The 21068-nt window shown below is 32.9% G+C and overlaps 1 protein-coding gene across 1 annotated transcript in view; it reads left to right on the forward strand.

Annotated features, from left to right (window-relative positions):
- Window positions 1–21068, forward strand: part of LOC150107569 (uncharacterized) — a 613086-nt gene that overhangs the window by 95799 nt on the left and 496219 nt on the right. Inside the window, exon 2 of the mRNA XM_090392132.1 lies at window positions 19896–19987. Coding sequence (XP_090248258.1) covers window positions 19896–19987 — 92 coding nt within the window. The remainder of the gene's footprint in view (window positions 1–19895; window positions 19988–21068) is intronic.

Genomic DNA, 21068 nt, shown 5'->3' on the forward strand with positions numbered 1-21068 from the left:
CCTTGTCGCTGGTTCTATTAGTTTGTTATTTTTGACCATTTTTGATCTAATACGATCATGACCTTTAGATGCCATGATATTTGTTTTCTTTTGTAAAGACTTTGGTTGTATTGCTGGCTTGATTGCCTTGATTACCTTGATGGACCTGTGTTTCACTCAGGATTTCTCCACGAGTGCAGGTCAAAGATGCCTCCAACGATCTCGATCTTGAGCCTCTCTCTCTTTTCCATGTTATACCCATAGATTTCACTAGTGGATCTTCCCATCTTGTAGGGTCTTCCTGGTTTTCTCTTTATTCTTGGTTGCCAGTTGAGTATTCTATATGTCCATCTGTTATCCCTGGCTATGTGACCTGCCCATCTCATCTTGATTTAATATACTGCAGTTGCCACATTTTTATGCCTGATCTCTTTCTTAGATCCGTGTTCTAACATGTTCCATTCTGCTGATGTTACAAATCCTGCGTTCTATTTGCACGCTGAGTTATTCTAAGAGTCTCTTCTTCTTTTCTTGTCGTGTTCCATGTTTCTGATCCGTATGTGAGTGATGGAAGAATGTCACTTAAATAATTTTGCTTTCGCAGAGATGTCAAGATTTGGATCAGTAAGTGCTATAGTAAGTAAGTAAAAGAATGATAGCTGCATGGCTATCGTTCTGTTGAATGATAGCCATGCAGCTTTCTTTCTTTTTGCTAGTTCTTCAGATAAATCGTTATTCATTTTTATTGTTTGTCCTAAGTAATTGTAGGAGTCAACTTGTTCTATAGGGATGTTATCAAGACATATGTGACTGTCACTTGTGTAGATGTTTTTGATCCTTTTTTTTTTCTAGATTCATTTCTAAGCCTATTATTTCATATAATATAATTTTATATAAAATTATTTTATATAATTCATAAATCGATTTGTGAAAGTTATTTTCATTACTTTACAATCTAGCTTCTTGCTAAATCACTATACTTTGATTTAGTCATATTAAATGTAAAACTTCTCTTGCTTATTCACCCTTCCAGTTTTTTAAGAATATTCTCTGAACAACTGACGTCTTTCGGACAATTTACTCTACACAGCTTCGCTTCTTCTGAGAAGAAAATAAAAAGTACTTGTAATGTTTGATCTACAATCATTTATGATTATATTAAACATTGAACTGGAATACTTTACTATTAACAATCTGCCTTTTAGACTCTTCTAAACACCTCTTCTTGTCGTCTCTCTCTCTCTCTCTCTCTGTCTGTCTCTCTCCAGTGTCAATTGGTACATTGAATCAACAAGTGCTTATATGTAATGTTGCCTAAGATTGTGCTGAAATCTAAATCACATTCTTCAAGGATATCTTGGATGCGATTCTTAACGTATCTATTACTATCTTCTTAATAATGAAATCAGGTCTTTCTTATAACACTAAGAATCTTGGTCTATAATGTTTCGTTTTATACCATGAGCACTTGAGTTAAAATAACTCTTGCAGATTTAGATTTCCAATGAGAAGATATTTTTAACTAACCAGCTTGAATTCACATTCAGCTATCGAAAAATGAAATCAGGATAACTTTTAAGACAAGCCTTATAAACTCAAGAAACTATATAAGCTCTTACAGAGCAGGCTTTTACAAACACCTGTGCCTCGGTGGGACTCGAACCCAACTCACAATCTGTTGGTTGGAGAGCGGGTTATGCTATCCACTCAGCCAACCGGCCGGCGTCTTGCAGTCGAAAATGTGCTGAATTAATTCATATCTGTGGTGTGCACCTTACGTTCATATGCTGCGTTTCATGTAGCCTCCCATTACTAAAGTACCTGTGTCTCGACTAATTCCTCGCCTCCAATAAAATAAATAAATAAATTAGACTCATGGACTAAATCCTTGACTTCCCCTTCATTCGAAGATATTGGTGATTAGCATTTTTTATTTGTTTTTTAATGCTCATTTCTCATTAACGAAACATTTTGGTATGGAAAGCATTTGTGTTTGTACTCTATTGTTCTTTGAAATTTATGACAGAAACAGCCAAGAGTGTAGGGCCAATATATTACAGTTGCGTGTGTTTTTCTTACCGATTTGTCTGTTCATTGGAATGCAAAACCCTTCAAATTTCATATGAGACTGGCTAACTCATCATCATATGAAAAGCCCTGATAAAGGTTCTTCACATCCTAGATGGATTCGAACTCAGGTCTTTCAAACCAAAGGGCGCCGTCGATACTAAGCGAATCGTGGAGGCTCTCTGTTTGTGCCTTGCTAGCTACCCTGAGCGACAGTTTGAGAATATTAGTCGTAGGTATAAGTAATGTCTTTTGAACGTTATAATGTAGAAAATTATTATTATTATTATTATGACACCTCCAGGGAGTTCAAAGACTGATCGAGGATGGGCACATCCTCTACAACTTTCTGTCTCCACTAACTACAACGAACCACAACTACCATCACCTACACTAACGCCATCAATCGCCAAACACCACCACTAATATTTTCACAGACATTCATCACAAACATCCATGTCCACGGCAGGATTTGAACTCGCAGCCTCTTCACTAGAGAGCGGACACGCTAACCACTCGGCCAGCCAGGCTGGCATATAATAATCAATATACGACATATAATATAACTGCATGTAAATTCTAACAGCGAATATTAAAAAAACGAATTATTTTAATCATATATTGATGCTCTAATGGTGTATTCTTCTTAAATGTGACTTATTTTGTATGATTGTGAATCACTTCATGCACGAAATCTGATGATCTTGATGTCTTTTGTCGAAATTCACCTGTTCGCTCAATGTACCCGTTAGCTATTTATTATAATTATTATTCCGTTAACAAGCAAAAGTAGATCAGCAACTAGTTGAGATCTTTAATATACTGTTGGCATCAAAGATGTTTCATATTAGATATACTGGTTACATGAGAGAAAAAGAGAAAGAGAACGCCGTCATTTCATAGCAGTCGACACTAGAAGAGCACTGGATAAAGAATTTCCTCGTAGGATTCCTTTATCTATGTTTAAAGCTCGAGTGTTCTAAAAGCATCCAAGTCTACGAGAGAATTTCAAAGTCATAGACAAAAAAAGGCTCATAAAAACAGCATGCATCATACAAATACGTGCATTCTGTCACTCAATATTACTGACTTTTTATGGACGAAAGGAAAAACCCAAGTGATAACACCATACATGATGCAATGAGGTCATGCTGGATGTCGCTTCGCCTTATGTCCACTAGAGTGCATCACCAGATGCGATGCACTCTCGTGCACATTAGGGAAAAGTTGTGTTTCTATGACAATATATGGACGCCACAGAGAGAGCAACCTCCATATATTGTCATGGAAACGTCCATATCGTACGATTTGCGTTGAAATATTATGTTTACAATGCAGTATTTCAACACACATTTTGCGATAGGTAAATTTAACTGGGATAGTAAAATTTCTACGTGTATTTGTTCTTCTTGTGTAAAGGTTCTTTTATGCTTTCAAGATGGCATACTTCTCAAAAAATATTCGTTGGCATTTTCCGTTATAATTGTCTTCAAAATTCTGCATGGTACAAATTTAGGGTGCTCTCAATGAGCCTCTCAGAAGCTAAACTTACAAACTCAGTGAAATGAAAAGCAGAAAAAGTGATATTATAAACATTATTATTTAAAATGTAGCTGTAATTATACGAAGAAACAAATATTATATAGTGAATTATTTAAGATATAGGTTAGTTATTTGGTTTTCAAAAAGTTAAGGCACTAATTATATGCTCAGGTATCAAAATTGAAAAATTTACAGAAAGTGGAATGGATCAATTTAGCATATCAGAAGCTCAATTAGCAATTAAAATAAGGAAGTTGATATTTTTGAGAAATAATCTCGACAGGAAAGGATTTTGGAATCAGGTCAGCTTTTAATACTTAAACTAATTTGTAAAATCCATTCCTTGATGTTTCTTGTTTCTCGACTCAAGTTTCTTGGTGTGTTATGTGTGTGCTACTGCAATGATAATTTTCTGTTTGAGTTTTTATTATAATATCTGCACAAAATATTTAGCTATAAGCGTTACTTGAATGGATAAACTATAATTTAGATTTAAGTCCTATTTATATAGTAGTAATTATTTTAATCTGTTTGTATGAAACTAAAGAAGGATCAACCATTATGGAGTGATTTGCATACCCAATATATGGATGGTTTTTCAACTCACCATTTTAGTTTTTCAACAAACTTCTCAACTCCAAAATTGTGAATCATTAGCAGGGAAGAAAGAGACCTCAAAGATCAACGCTTTACCATTCCTAAGTATTATGCTCACCAAAATTGTTATTGCACTGGATAAAGTTGGCATAGAAACAATTTTGCTTCAGAAAAAAAAAATCCCAGGCTGATAAAATAGCTAGCTGGATATAAAATCACCTAAAGTTATAACGCCCCTAAATCGGCAAGTCTAGAAAATTTGCGAACGCTTTAAGTGCAAATCACGAAATGTGTACATTATCCAGAAAAAAATTATATAAAAGAACACTCAGTTTATTTCCAAACCATTGGGTAAAATGGGAAGGAATAAAAGTCTTATAAACTCGACAAAACAGGCGCAACAAAATTCCTCAGACCCAACTAATCTAAACAGAATTATAGATCTTTTCCTCAGTGACGTACGAGAAGTATTACAAGAATTGTAAGCATTACTCTCGCATATTAAACCTTAAACTATTCTACACAAAATCAAACAAGAGATAAGTATTTCATAATTACTTAATGTGTCAGAAAACTACATGCACAACACCGGTTTTCGATTAGTAATATTTCAAATAGCGAAGTATTTAATTGTTTTACAAGCCGACCTTTGTTGGCTTGTTTTTGACACATTCTTCCACTCTTAATACAGAATGCGAAAAGAAGCATTGCTTTCTATTTCGAAGATATGGAAACAGAAAATTTCTCATCTATTGTCAGTATAAGAATTTTGCCTGTCCAGAATATTTATCCATTAGGTATGAGAATTACATATGCATATGATTATGATGTTATATATTCATATATATTGGATATAGAAAGCAGTGACTTCTTTTTCGCATTCTGTATTAAGAATGACTCCACGCATGAATTTCTATGTATCTGCCTGTACGTAAGGTTGTAAACCTTACATAGCCAGACTAAGGAGTTTTTGTAAATGTTTATATTTTGTAATATAGTCGTGAAATCCTACATAGAAACCAAACATACTTTAACACATTTCAGGCCTCCAATAAACATTCTCAGTGGTTTCGCACTGGGCGATAAAATTCCTTCTTCCACCCAAAAAAAAAAAAAGCAACCACAAACATCCATGCCCACGAGAGGATTCGAAACAGCAGTCTGTTGACTGGAGAGCCGGTACGCTATCCAGTCAGTCAACCAGACCGGAATGCTTCTGATTATTTAAGTATATAAATAAAAGTATTAAATCCAAATTAAGTTTTATTTAATCGGCGAAAAATTGCAGTAGTTTTGACTCCATCTTATACTACATGTCGATGTACTTTGATTCTAAAACAACAACAAAGTTGAATACTTGAAAAATAACATTTAGTTAGTCGAATCATTCCTCAGTATAATATATATATATAACGTAGAAGTAGCAAATTTGTAAAAAAAAAAAGTCATTTTTGAGACTATATATAGATGAGAGTCTATGCCGTAAGAACCATTCATATCCTAAAGAAAGAAAGTAGTGAGCGCAGAAAGATTGCATATTTATTTTTCCCTTTGTGTTTTAATATAAATTTTTGTAATCTTGTATTGGTAAGTAAACCGAACCAGCACTCGAAGTCACTAAGCGGGACCTTGACCACAAGCGCTAAATTAAAAAGGTGCAATTCACAAAAATTTAATTAAAAATGCCCCAAAGTGTATTTCTGATCTTGGAAGAAAGCTTAGCGCTGCTTAAGGCTGGCCATGTATGTAAAGTTGGTTTTCCTCTTGAGAGACTGCTCAGTGTAAACTAATTCAGTAAAAGCATTTAAGCATATCTAATATGTTAGTTCGAGCAACAAACTTAAGACGTTATTAAACATTTTAATAAGCATTTATTTATTTTTATGTTATTTTTATTTATTTATTAGCTCTGTGTCGTAAGTATCGTGTAAGAGTATCACACTATATTGATTGTGTACACAAGTTCATTAAAGTGGTCTGACAATAGTTAATTAACTACATGATCTTTTTTTGGTGTTTCATTTTAGCCTTGTTCGCTCATTAAATATATAGTTCAATACGTTCTCATTATTAATGAATAAATGTTTACATACATCGTTTGTCTTTTTTTTATATCATTAATTCTGGTTTACTAAATCACTTGTGTTGTCAAAAGGCATTTGTTTACCGTTGGAATTACTATAATGATTTCTTGTAAAAAATGTTCTCTATAAGGCTTTATGAAAGCTGTCTTTTATTCATTTATATTTGAGTTAAGTTTTTTTTAATGTTTTTTAAGTTATTTTTCTCAGTTTGTAGTGTTTAAAATTGGCCATCGTTTGCAAATAAAAACCTGTGACGCAGTAAATTTCACTCTGTTCAAATAGAAGATATTGCAAACAAATATCGTCTGCCATTTGAATTACTTACTCAAAAAGATATTTACGTTACAAATATGCTCTTTTTTCTTCTTAAAAGACGTCGTTTATGATTATTATATTAAAACCAATATAATCATGATATCTTAATGCAGTTCCTTCACGCATGAACACTTTATATATAAAAAATACGAGAAAATCCACTTTGATCCGGGTATTTTTAAGATAAAGAAAAACTTTCATTGTCAAACACTTCTTGAGAACTGTTCCATCTGTTAAATTTGCTACTGAGATAGTGAATTTCCAGAATCACTATGCAAATGCAACCACACTGAAGTTGATCATCTATTAGATATCTTGAAACCGTTCCCAAATCTTTCCGAACAACTGCCTTTCGCACCGCTATAAGGCGAAAAGACAAAATTCAATTATGCAAATTTCTAACAGTAATTGAAGTTAGTATATCGCTTGAAATCGGCACTAGAAAACGCTCCTATCAAACTAGCTTCGTTCATGCACTAGTCTGAGTAAACCAATAGCAACGCTTTCTTCAAATGATCTTGCGGCCTCAAAGATAAGAACGAAAGAAAAGTAAATACTGTGTTTGACATAGCCTGCCTGTTTTTCTCTTCTGGATTTGCTCAATGATGCAAAGTATATTCTATAGCGGTAAATGTACTTTTAGAGAGAGGTAATGGAATATAGTTATTATTGAATTCAAATTTTTAGAATGGTTTCTGTTCTTTTTTCTACGGATTTTTTTACCTAGTTTTACGTGATGATTTATCCACGTTTTAGTGTTCGTTTTATGTAACGGGTTATTTATCTTTGTTAAAGGTGTAGGCGTTTAGAGGAGTTTGAATTGATTTCGTACATGACTATATTGTTGGCTTATACATTCTGCTTGTGTATGTTCTTCTTTGATTTTTTTTTTCTGCTGTTCTTTGATGAAGATTTATTTCAATCGTTTTATTGTACTGAAATTCTAATCGTTCATATTATGGATTATGATGTCGGTTTGGGCTAGTAGTAATAGCTGCATAACTTTTATAAATTTATTCGTTTTTTTTTATTTGATAAATGTATTTCTTCAAATGGCTTTTATATCAGTTATTGCTTTTGCTTTAATATACATCGAAGTTAGCAAAATATTGGGATAAATAAATTCTGCTGGTATATTTTCAGCCTTTTAACGATATGTATTCAACTAAGTTATTATTTACTAAACTAGAACGAATTATTTTAGTTAATATGTTTTAACTCAGTTAATCGAAAGATAACAGAATTTTTACATTATTTTTTTTCTTAAGAAAAAGGATCAAGGATCAAACTAGAATATAATTCCTTAGCATTTTTAATTAAATTTATAACCAAGTGAAAAAACGTTCTATAAAAATTACTTGTTTCATTCTAAAAAATTATTTACAACTAAAAATGTCAAAAATGCTTATCGTAAACCAAATTAATTATACAAATCACATCAAATAACGTTGTGAATTGATTTTGATTTTTACAACATTAGTTTATCTGTATACGAACAACCAAGACTACAATTAGGACTTCACTATAGTAGGACTTCAGGAAATTAAGTTTGTTTAATGATTTTCATTTGAATTTGGGAGCTCCTGAAGTATTTTCTATTGATTCTATATTTTCAGATACACTATGTTTAGAGTAACTTTAAATATTTTTTTTTATAATTGGATAGGTAGCAAGGTGGGGTATAATTAGAGGGGGGGGTGATGAAATGATTTTGATTTACAAGCGTTCTGCATTTGTAAAATGATACAAACATTTCAGTTGCCTATTAATCCAAAAATTTATAAGTGAAAGTATTCAGTTGCTATGGTGATTAGATGACGTTGTGCAACAACGCTGTTCAATTGTTGTCTACTAAACTGCAGTATAGCTCTCCCTCTCTTTTGCTTTTCACTTTTAACTTTAATTACCTCTTGGCTGTCACGAGAACTTAAAAATAAAAAAAAATATAAATAAATAAATAAAAAAAATTACAAAATATTTTGAAATTGCCACTGAAATTTGATTTGGATGCTGCACTAGCACAGAAGAAATTTGATACTTAATTTTTCATTAAGTAAAATAAACTGAATACCATAAAATCAAAAAATCAAGTTAAAATGATTCATTTCCTTTTAGTTCAGCTAATTCCATTGAGTATTGAAAATGCAAGTGGTGCCCCTAAGGTTAGCTCTTCTGTGGAGGTGAAAACCCTCTCTAGAGTTTTCACCTCCTCTAGTGAGAACATCATCCTCTCTCTCTCTCTTTCTCTCTCTCTCTCTCTCGTGGCCGTTTTAATTTTGCTCTCCGGCTAATGACCTGACTTCGTAAGAAGCCATTTCAAAGAAAAGAGAATCAGTGTTTGCTGGGAGTGCGGCATAATTTTAACTTTACCGTTATTGTCATTGTAATGAACATCTGTGTTAACATCTTGTCACTGTTTTCAAAACTTCTGCTCTTAATTCTTTCCTTTATTTTCTCTTCTTTCAGCTTCCAGTTCACACTTTCTAGATGCGTTTGGACTTATTTTGTAGTGGAAAGGCTAAATGTTCTTGATCAACGAACCTGAATTTGGCAAGCCGAATGGAATGTTTAACAATACTCTAACACATCTAACAAATAACTACAATGTGCTGTTTGGTTAACTGGAGTAAGAATTAAAATTACTCGGGAAAACTTATTGTGATTACATACCTGTAGGCTTTGAAGTATAACGTAATATAAGACAACCAATGATTGAATTTTCTTTTAGCCCAGTAGAGTTATTGTTGCAATACTTAATTCCTACATTTTCCCATTTGTGTTTCTGCAGATGGTCCAAATGACACAGAACCGGGAATTGTTCAGCACATTTTAACAAAGAATTTCAAAAATGAAATTGGAATAAAATCCTTCCAGCTAAAATCCTGGAAGAACTTACATGTGGAAATTTAATAGATACTTAACGCATCGGAAAAAACGCACTTAAAATAAAAAATAAAGCAATATTTAGGGTCTGAAAGCAAATTACAAGAGAAATTTTACTTCGAGCAATTTTCGTGTCACTTCCATGATGCAGAACTCTCCTTAATTTGAACAGTATATCTTTGGAAAGATTTGGAAGAAAGTAACGAACCTCTACACTTGATTCTCCCTCTCCCTTTTTTGTGTACTAGTATTAATGTCTACACCAGAATGTTTCTTTCCTCTTCCTTGTGCTAATGAAGAAATTCGAGCTTATTCACTTTTGGGAATCTAAATTTTCTGCATCTTTATAGAATACAATTGTCAACAATAATCATAAACTGGTTATGAGTCTCTGAAACGATTGAACCACTCGAAATTGATACGATTAAATTACGATGTATGTTTGATAATTGGTTGGACTGCTGGTACTACTTAAGTTGTACTCTTATTTCCATTCAGTTTCCCTCCTGTGAGCACAGATAACTCCGGATAATTGTCGGATTAGATGTAGTAACAATATATGAACAAATAAAGAAACAATGTTGGTGAATAAATCTCTGCTGTTAACAAGCAAATATCCAAAATTCGAGTAATATTTTGCTTTCTTTCGTTACCTGTTTCTTTCTGTTTTATATTGTCCTACCTAAAATCACTAAAACTCAAGGGTTTAATTATTATTGATTAACTAAAGCATGCAATAAGGCTTAGTTTGCATAAACTGCATTTTAACAACTTGATTATACTTTAGCTAGAAACGAAATTAATTTCCACTTCTTATACTCTCGTTCTCTGTTTACGCATTTCGCTCTTTACAGGCCTGAGAGTTTCAGCATCCCACACTGCAAGAGATAATTTCCTGTAATTTTAATCGCATGGAAATAGTTCATTATCATATCTTATTTAAATAAATTGATGTCTTTATTAAAGGTAATATATGCAAAATGATCAGAAATGTGATTGGATTTTACTTACGCAAGAAGGAAGGCCTTAAATGTATTAATAAATAAAATTTAATCTAAGATATGTTTCCGACTCGTCATATATAATATTTTTATAACTATTTTGTTTATTAATGTTTTTACATTTCGCGTGTAATTAATTTTATCTTCCCGAAGTTTTAAGTATTACTTGTTGTATAATAAATATCTTATAAAACAAAATTTAATCTCTGTGAAAACAGCATTTGTAGTACAGATTTAACTTTAATGAAAGTCTCTCTCTCTCTCTCTCTCTCTCTTATGCAGAAATATATTTATTAATCAGCTAAGTTTGAATCAGAAATATTTTGAATATATGAACAGGAAATATAAAATGAGCATAATTTATTAGCATATGAAATAAGGCATGCAGACGATATCATACATGTATTGTTACGCGTTTATTAAACTTAGGAAGAAAATATATATATTTTTACACATTTTAACATAGTGCAAACATACACGAGTTTGCGCGTGAGATAATATCACGTGAAGTTATTTAAAAACAATATATAATTGTTATTGAAGTGTAATAATCCTTTGCAATCCAATGAACACTTATTGCATAGCATACTGTGTTTGTGTGTGTGTAAATGGTTTAATTAATCTTTATGGATTAATAATAATAATAATAATAATAATAATAATAATAATAATAATAATAATAATAATAATAATAATAATAATAATAATCAGTGAATTCATGCTGCACAAACGTATACTGAAATGCTTTATTCTTCATGAAAATTCTTGCTTTCTTTCACACGGCAAAAAAAAAAAAAAAAAAAAAAAAATCCAGTTATCTAGAAATCAGTTGCTTATATATTGATCATTTCTTTCTGGATATTCGTTGACACTTGAAATGATGACAATGGAAAATCATATTCTAGAATTCCTGTTACTGGATTTGCTATTCTTAGGCAATTCGCTTTATTTTTTATCCTTTCATTTTCTGGGATTGCGTCAAAGCTCATTTTTAAAAAGAGAATGCAAGGGTCACTGAAATCTCAGAGTTCATCTGAAAGCATATATATCATTCGCAACACAATCGAAAAGACTGATGCGAAACTTTTTACCTCGGTTATTGTCTACAATAGAAAATAGGAGACACAACGTTGAAGTACAAATGTCGAGAGCTTAGATATTTTATGTTACAGTTCCGATTTTTGTGAATTATATAGTTTTATTTTCTTTATGAATAAAATTAAACTTGACAGGATTCGTTGACTATTGAATGATTCATGCGATGTTGTTGTATTTTCTTGCATGCATGAATATACGAAACTAGTTTTTCTTGTTTTTCTAGGATCATCTAGAAACAGAAATACGTTTGGAAAATAGCGAAGCTTTCACCAAAGCTTACAGATATATCTGTTTGCAGGTTTTGTTGTAGATTCAGATTTATTTTTCCCTGTATAGCACTATTTTTACTATTTATTTCGTTGCAGTAAATACATTTTGCTGAGGGAAATTGGAATCTAGATAGGGTCACCATTTTAGATTATGGTTATGAATACGGTTATGTATTTTCAGCGCATGTTTCTTAATTGAATCAAAATTAAATAATTAACTTTCACTTGAATGAAAAGAACTTTTTCTTTCAGATATACGAGGCTACATATGTATCCGTGTTTTATTCCAAAGCTAAGTAGGTTACAGATCTTTTGGAAGATCAGTGGCAACTAGTCTCCACCCTACGCTCTCAGTGATAGCTGAGTCCAAAGCTGTCAGTGATTTCATAGGCATTAGGGGAAAATATACTAAACGAGATGACGGCAGACACTGCCGTCATCTCGTTGTCCTGAACTCTAAAAGACATATATTATTGTGTGAAATAGTGTGCTCCATAGTGGATTTCCTTGAATTAATAGAAAAATATGAAATAGCGTTGAAAACAGTCCAAAAGATCCAACAAGAGTTCTTTTATTTTCCTCGAACACTTCTACAGGTCTCATCGCCACCGATTTAGACCAAATTTGGAACTTGTATCTTATATCTAAAGCTCTCGTGATATATTCATTCTAATCAGACTAAGAGGAAAGGCAAGGATTTCACTACCTTCACAGAGGATTTTTCATCTCTGCTGAAAAAGTTGCATCATTCATCCGTTTATAACCATATTTGGAATATTACTGCTTGTTACGTTCTTATACTCCTCTCAGAAATGCAGTTCATCAGACTAATGTGAACAGGAACGAGGTTGAGGTATCACTCTTCCTCACACACACACACACATTGGCAAGTAATTAACTTTCGTTTAATCCTTATTCATCAAAATTTGGTCAAAGGTTCGAATATAGTTGTTTCTGAGTTGATTGAGGTTCTCTTAGTAAAATTTCTGCCCAATCGGATTAAATAAATACGAGTTGGTTGGTGGAGTCGGAATCTTTTCTCCTATGTTTGTTTTCATCCATATTGGGAATCAGTGGCGGCTCGTGGCTTGAAATCGTGAGGGTGCTGCAACTTTCGAAATATACATACATACTGTAAGTAGAGTCTATACGTGTTTGGATAAAATATCAAAATTATGGTAAAATTAAAAAAAAAAATTAAACATGAAAAAATATCGTTTATTATCGATAAAATTATACAGTTTGGTATAATTCAAAATTACTTAAAAATAAAATCCATTCCTTTAATTGTAATGTCCAAATATTTATAGAGATGAAGTAAACACGATAAACACTACGAACACTCTACTACTGGCGCAAACTGCATATAAACAACAGTGGAACTGCGCGACGGACAGTGCCGCATTACGCTAATAGCTCGCATCTCACTATGACGTGCATATTCTTGCGCGAGTAGCAATATGACACTGTGGTAAACACAGTGCTGCTAGCGTCCTTCGCCTTCCTAAGGGCTACAAGATGGATTTTTTTATTATTTTTTATACAAAATAAGAGAATCGCATACGATTGTTGATGATAAAAGTAAATATTACAAGTAAATATAAATAAATTAATAAATATATTTATACATCGAGAAAAATTGGGATGCTGTAGTTCCGCAGTGCCTATGCACGAGCTGCCCCTGTTGGGAATACATAAAGTGGTTTATACTTTCCTGATATCTGAATAAAAAAATGAAGACAAATGATCAGGTTTGGGGGGGGGGAGAGAACGAATTGTGTCCTTCTCAGACAAGTGGTATTGTTTAATCATTTAGACTAATTTCTAATATTGATGTTTCTGATATTGCTTAAACGGAGGACGTGGAAAATCGCTACAAGTCAATGTTCAGCTATTTTCAAACCAAATTTGAAATGAAATTTCAAATTTGGTTTGAAAATTTATTTATTTCTGACGTTGTTTAATGTTCCTAACAATTATTATTCATTTAATCGACAGACATCTCTATGATCCCAGGAATCATCACGAGAAATGACTCCAACCTACGCAATCCACCTTACTCCAATATCACTACTGAAACGTATTTTTGACTGTTAATTGCTCTAGAGTTTTTATTCTGCGAATTTCGCTTGAGGAAAAACCCCAGTTCCTCTGAGAAAAAATCCTACTACTTCTGTATAAGACCAGGTAACTACATTGATTTTTAAAAAAGCCGATATATCCCACCGGCTTTTTTTTACGTTGTATATATTATAGTAGCTGGGTTATTTATAAATGAATTGTTATGTGAATACCGTAATTAGTAATTTAAGCAACACTTTTTTTTTATAAACTCTCTAAATCACATAGTCCTCGTTCTATTTCTGCAATTAAAGAAAACTGCTAACGAAATGACTCAGAAATAGCTTTGAACTGTTGCGTTTGCAGAATTTATTTCTCGCTAATAACTTCCAAGCCCCGCTCTCCTTTTCGCTGGCTATGCTTGCAATTACTTTCTTTTTTTCACCCCTTTTTTTTTGTTCGTTTGTTACTGTTTTGGGTGATATGCATTTATTAACTGACGGCGGCAGTTTTTCATAGAAAGCAAACATTGGGATGAAAAATGCTGAGAACCACTAATATACAGTCCACCAATTTTTCACTCCAATTGCTGTTATAATTAGTTGAGTGCAAGTCACTCCTTCTTAACGAAAGCGTCTTTTTATATCTATTTCGAAATATTGTTAATTTTCTTACTCTATCGTTAGTTTTTTTTTCCCGTGTTACCTCAAGCAGCAGTCTCCATGTATTTTATGCGCTCATTAAATAATAATATCATATCCTTGAAATCCTCCCCTACACTTTGATGCGTACAACATCCAGTCTCAAACAGAAATAAAATAGTGAGAAATAAAATAGTACAGAATTAAAAGAGGGAGAAACTGCATGCTTCTTTATTGATATTCTCAGGTTTTATCATTTTTTTTCATTTTATAAGCACGTTTACATCATGAATGGGCTACGAATGAAATAATATGTAAAACCTACTCATAAGATCGAACAAAGTCTATTCATGCCATTTTAATGTCTAATAAAAAAAAATAATCAGAACATTCCTGTTACAGTGAATTTTGAAGAAGATGGTATCAAACTGAAGGCTTTCTAAATTATGACCATCAAGACCTATGGGTGTTAGTCATTATCAAACTATGAAAGAAACATAGATAGACCAATGTCTATCTATGTTTCTTTCATTTTATCTGATGTAGTGCATCTGTGTTCCAAAGATGACTACACTATCCTTTTATCCTGTCATCCTGTCTTACTACTGTCTAATCGTATTCGATGGCTAGTTCTTAGTATATATATACATATATATATATATATATATGTTGTTGTGCACTTTGTCCACCTGTTGTTAGACATTCTCATACATGCCCTATCCGCTGTCATTTACTGCGGATAGGTCACGTAAATGAGGTCTTAATTGAGAATAACACAATTAAATTATTATTATTTAATTGTGTTATTCTCAGAATAGCACCTTCCATGTTTCACTGTGATATTTTCAGTTTCTCCAATTGTCTTTTAGCAAGGATCCAACTTTCTTGCCATACACCATAGCTGGGATTATATAGTTGTACCGCTTTCTTAAAAAACAAACTTAAAAATCACTTGGCATATTTTATTTAAATATATTTTAAAAACTTTCTCAATTTCTTTTGGATTTATTTTATTTTGAAAGCATATCCTCTACATTATTTTCGACTTATCATTTTTTTACCTGCATGCTAATCTGTGGAATTATTTCAGGTAATTCTATAACCATTCTTCATGTTGGTGCTATTCCTATATGATGTCATCGCTAAATCGTAGATTACTGAAGTTTTCCGCGTATATATTTCATTATTTTCATTCTCGGTTTCCTTAGTGCACTGAAGAATCTTTGCGAAATTAGTTTAGTGAAATGGAATTTCGTTGCGTGACATTCTTTATTTCTATTTATTTATATATTTATGTTTCTTCCTTTTCCATCTATATTTATTCCTGTTGATCTTTCCTTATGTGAACCACCCCTCCGCGTACCCGTCAGCAGACTAAATAATTAGATTAGCTAATTCGGAAGCCCTGCTCTACAGAACAATATGGCGAACAAATACATCTTCAAGCCTCCAATAAATATAAGAATAATTTCTTACTAGGCGATGAAAATTCTCAGACATCCATATTTAAGTTTGGATTTTTTTAACTCGCGACCTAGGACGAAAACGTCATCCACTCATCTGCTTTTTAACATTTTACTTATCTATTGAATCAGAAGTTTCTTTCATAATGTATGAAAGCCAAGGAAAGGGGTTTATTATATTCTTTATTTTTTCTATTATTTGATTTAACTTGAATCAAAATCTAAAGTTAATAATGATGTTCTGAAACTTACTCGCTTACTTAGTTGAAGGAAATTTAATATACCATTTAATTTCATATCTTTAATTTTTGTAAAATTGTTTATAAATAACTGAGAGAAGAATTATAAGGTTTACGATATCTTGTGTCTTCTACCTCAGTTCTTATTCAAAAAGGATGACGTTCCTTACATAATTGAACTAGTTTTATATGTCAGATATCCTCCTCTTCCATCCGTCCAACATTTCTATTAGTATTCTGTCAAGTCCAGACGCCTATTCATTTTTCATTTCTGTAAGTCCATTGTGAACTCATCTTCCTTAATTACATAATCATTATAATTTTCAATATCTGTTTCTTTGTCTTCATTGTTGGCTTCAATTTCTTCTCTTTTCCTCTTGATAAAACTTATTATCATGTGTAACGTTTTATTTTATTTATAATCAGCGTTCCATTTTCCACTTTCAGAGTTGTATAAATATTTCTTGCATAAGGAAATGTTCTTGTTTTCTGTATATTATTGTTATTTTCGATTGGAATAATCAATTTTATATTAAAATTTCTTATGTCTTTTTTTGTTGTTATTGATTTCATATTTCGATGTATTCGTTGAAAACGGCATTCAATGGTTGAATGAATTTACGATTTGTTCAGTGGTAAAGGAACTTCTGGAGCGAAAGAGAAAAACTTATTTCTTCGATGCGGAGATCATATTGCATGTTTATTCCAAGAAAGGTTCAGAGTTATATTTATTTCTTCTCAGTCGCGTTTTATTCAGAGAGTTATCAAACGTCAGATTGGAAGAAAGGGAAGAAGGGTGCCAAAAATAAGACAGAATTGGAATTTGAAATCATTGATATTAATAATGTTATTAGACGTCCAGTGGTAGAATAGTTCTGGAATATCAAGAGAGATTCGAACCCAGGTGTTTCCAGCCGATGAACAAATATCTCATGATTCTTGCGAATCCTCTGCAGAACGCTACTTGCCTTCTGAAGTCTCAAGGTTTCTATGAGAGTTAGTTTTGCCAATTCCTTATAAGACCATTTTAAACCCGCCTCTCTTCCTTCTGTTAAAAATCCTTGAATATTCTGTAGCTGCTGTATTTGTATATATTATATATCCTTTTCAATTTTTTAAAGTGTGCTTGTAATATCATTATAAGGGTCCAGTAGAACTTGAATAGATTAGTCATTACAATTTGAATAGGAAATCATTTAAACATGAGGAATATAATGCTCGCACAAGGAAAGCTACCATTAAAAAAAGAAGGAAAATTAGAATATGAGAAGAGGTCAGCACTTCAAATCTTTCATGACTAGTTGGAGGAGTGATGCGAATGACATAGCATTGCTGTTTAATGAATGCTTTATTAAGACATTTCATTCCAGCAAAGCAGGTTTTATTTCTAGGGAGAAGGGGGAAAGAGAGTGGGTTGAAGGATTACAAATGAGTAAAATGAATTTAGAATACGAAATACTTGGCTGTCAGGTTGGGACTCGATGAGTTTTGCCACGTATTTTAAAGTAATTCTAAGGAACAATAATAATAACAACTAGACTTCATGAGGGCAATGAGATTTTGCTACGTGTCCTAATAAGGAAAATGCACTAAGGGACTGACAGTGCCATTAACTTGGCTGTTTAATGAAAGCCTTGCAGAAAAATCCCTTGGGGAGTGGAGGTAGGTTAGGATAATGCCATTGCATAATGGTAACAGTAAATTGTAATATCAGGACTATAACTAGGTTGTATTTCCTCTGTCGTTGTTAAGACGTTGTTAAGACGAACGAAAATCATCTGCCACCTATAATTTAGAATACTAAATATTCTAGACTTCATGAGGGCAATGAGATTTTGCTACGTGTCCTAATAAGGAAAATGCACTAAGGGACTGACAGTGCCATTAACTTGGCTGTTTAATGAAAGTCTTGCAACAGAAAAATCCCTTGGGGAGTGGAGGTAGGTTAGGATAATGCCATTGCATAATGGTAACAGTAAATTGTGATATCAGGACTATAACTAGGTTGTATTTCCTCTGTCGTTGTTAAGACGTTGTTAAGACGAACGAAAATCATCTGCCACCTATAATTTAGAATACTAAATACTCTAGACTTCATGAGGGCAATGAGATTTTGCTACGTGTCCTAATAAGGAAAATGCACTAAGGGACTGACAGTGCCATTAACGTGGCTGTTTAATGAAAGTCTTGCAACAGAAAAATCCCTTGGGGAGTGGAGGTAGGTTAGGATAATGCCATCGCATAATGGTGTGATATCAGGACTATAACTAGGTTGTATTTCCTCTGTCGTTGTTAAGACCTAGATAAATTATTCATGTCGAAGTTTCTGGAACAAAAACTAAGTGAAACTGGAATGCAAATAAATAATTTATTGACTAAAATTAATTATGTCAGTGTCTACACGTGTCTGTAGCTTCCACTGTCAATGTGGAACTCAGTATTTCGGACAGGACGGACAACCTGGTTCAGAAAAAAAAAAAAGAACATAAAAATTCATCCGATATGCACAACCAAAAAGCGGACTAGCACAATATGACTTGGAGGAAGACAGTTTCATCAGATGGAAAAAAAGCCAGGCTATTTCACAAATCCTGGTTTAAAATAGCCTGACTTTCTTCCAGGCTATTTTCTTTCTTTCCTGGAAGCGGCACAAGCGTATCAGAACTTGGTTAACTGCAACAGAACTGATAGTGTGATCGTGCCTACATTTTGGTGCACCACCCTGTCTTCCTATCAATATTAACAACAGAAAGTTCCAATGAAAGAATCACTGTTGTCCTTCATTTCTTTGTCTTCACTGATTGTATTGTTATAAGTGCCTCTGATAATAATAGCTTGATCTAGCGAAGCGCCGGCTTGTAACTAATTAATTTTAGTGAGTAAATGATTTATTTGCATTCCAGTTTTTGTCCCAAAACTTTATATTTCCATGTTCAAATTTCCGTATTTGTGAAACTATACTAGACAGTGGACGAGGCACAAGATTTTTGGGTGATGGTAGATATAAATTTCAAATTCAAGAACTACCAAGTTGATAAAGACAACTCAAAGAATTGCTGTATTCCTAGGAGAAACACGGTTGTTATCCCAATGATCATTTTTGTTATTTTGATAACGAAAATAATTTCAGGAGTTTGGAACTTTAGCTATGATGATGTATTGATGGCATTTCACCTCCATTGTTTGGTAGATCAAAGAAGGTGGTGAATGATTGAGATGTTCAATCTCTTGAAAGGTATTTGCTTGGGTGAACGCGGGAGAGATTTTTATATAAGAATAGGAAGCATTATGAAGGACCACGACTATGCTTGGAAGTTGCGGAAGGGTATGGTGAATAAGGGAATAAGAAGGCATTTTTTAAGTGTAAAGTAGTGGATGAGTAGAATGTTTTTTCCTGTATGTGTTGTGAATGCTAAGTCTGTGTAATAATGTTGCAAAAGCTTAGTGGAATCGAAGAAATAATGTGCTTAGTGTTATCGGAACAGCGTAGCGACTGATTTTTTTTTTCCTACTTATAAATTCTGGAACATGGTGATTCCAAAAAAAAAAAAAAGTCTTAAAATAATAACTGTTATTTATTCTTTTCTGTTTACTGTAAAAATCTTTTTTTAGTGGTTGTTTTACGCATGATATATATATATATTTTATTATTTCAGATATTACATTGGCTCTACCCTTCATTTGTGCGAGTGTCCACCTGAATACGAAGGTTCAAAATGTGAGAAAAGGAAAGAAAACAAAATGCTTCGTAAGTATATATTTAATCTCTTTGAGACATGCCAGCTGCACGAAACTGTCTGAAACACTTTCGTGCAGCAAATGGTTTTCGTATTCTTCAGTATTCAAGATGAGACAATGCAGAATTATAAAGTAATAAACTGTATATTTCTTGTCTCCTTTTTGTTGATGCACAACACCTCCAAAGAATTTTGTTCTTTTACTATTATTATTTACATAATTGATGCACAGTCAAAACAAGATTTAAACAATGCTATTTAAACAACAATTTGACTGGTGATTCAGAACAATTCAGATTCTACCCAAGCTTCTAAGAATAGTCCGTCAGGTAGCCTCGTAAAATATGGACTGTTCCAAGTTATGCTGTGTTTTGTAGGTCATATGAGGTCACTTCATTCATGTTTAATTGCCGTAAATAGTTGGATAGCTTCTTTGAAATTGCGCCAAGTGCACCGATAACTTTAGTTGTGTTTAAGCCACAGCCTGCCAAACACGATTGCCAGACCTCGATATTTGGTAATTTTTTTCAGTTCTTTCTTGTTAATGTTGTTATCACTGGTCACTGCGATATTCATAATCCAAACCTGTCGATGTTCAATAATTCTGATGTCGGGTCTATTGTGTTCCAAATGCCGATCAGTTTGTATTCGAAAGTCCCAGAGAATTTTTGCTGTTTCGTTTTCCAACACTGCCTCAATTTTCTGCTGCCACCAATTATCAGATGTAGGAAAGCCATATTTTTTGCATACATGGCAATGAATTATTTTGGCCAATTGTTCAGCTATCTTGCTGCAGGCACTGATTACATGTTCTACGGTCTCATCTTTCTGATCGCATAATCTGCATTTGCTGTTATTATTGATGTTCAAAATTTTTGCTTTCATTGCCTTAGTTTGTAATGTCTGTTCTTGAGCTGCTAGAATAAATCCTTCTCTTTCTTTTTTAATGTATCCATATTGTAGTCATTGTCACGTCCTGTTCACGTCAATTTTGTCCTCAGTATCTCTAAGAAATTGGCCATGCAAAGGTTTCTTTTTCCTGCTAACATATCGGTTATTTTCCTTTTTGTAATCGCATTTGTTTCCTGTTGC

The sequence above is a fragment of the Typopeltis vanoorti genome, chromosome 4, assembly GCF_054136105.1.
Source record: "Typopeltis vanoorti isolate ZY-2024b chromosome 4, IOZ_Tvanoo_1.0, whole genome shotgun sequence".
NCBI lineage: Eukaryota > Metazoa > Arthropoda > Arachnida > Uropygi > Thelyphonidae > Typopeltis > Typopeltis vanoorti.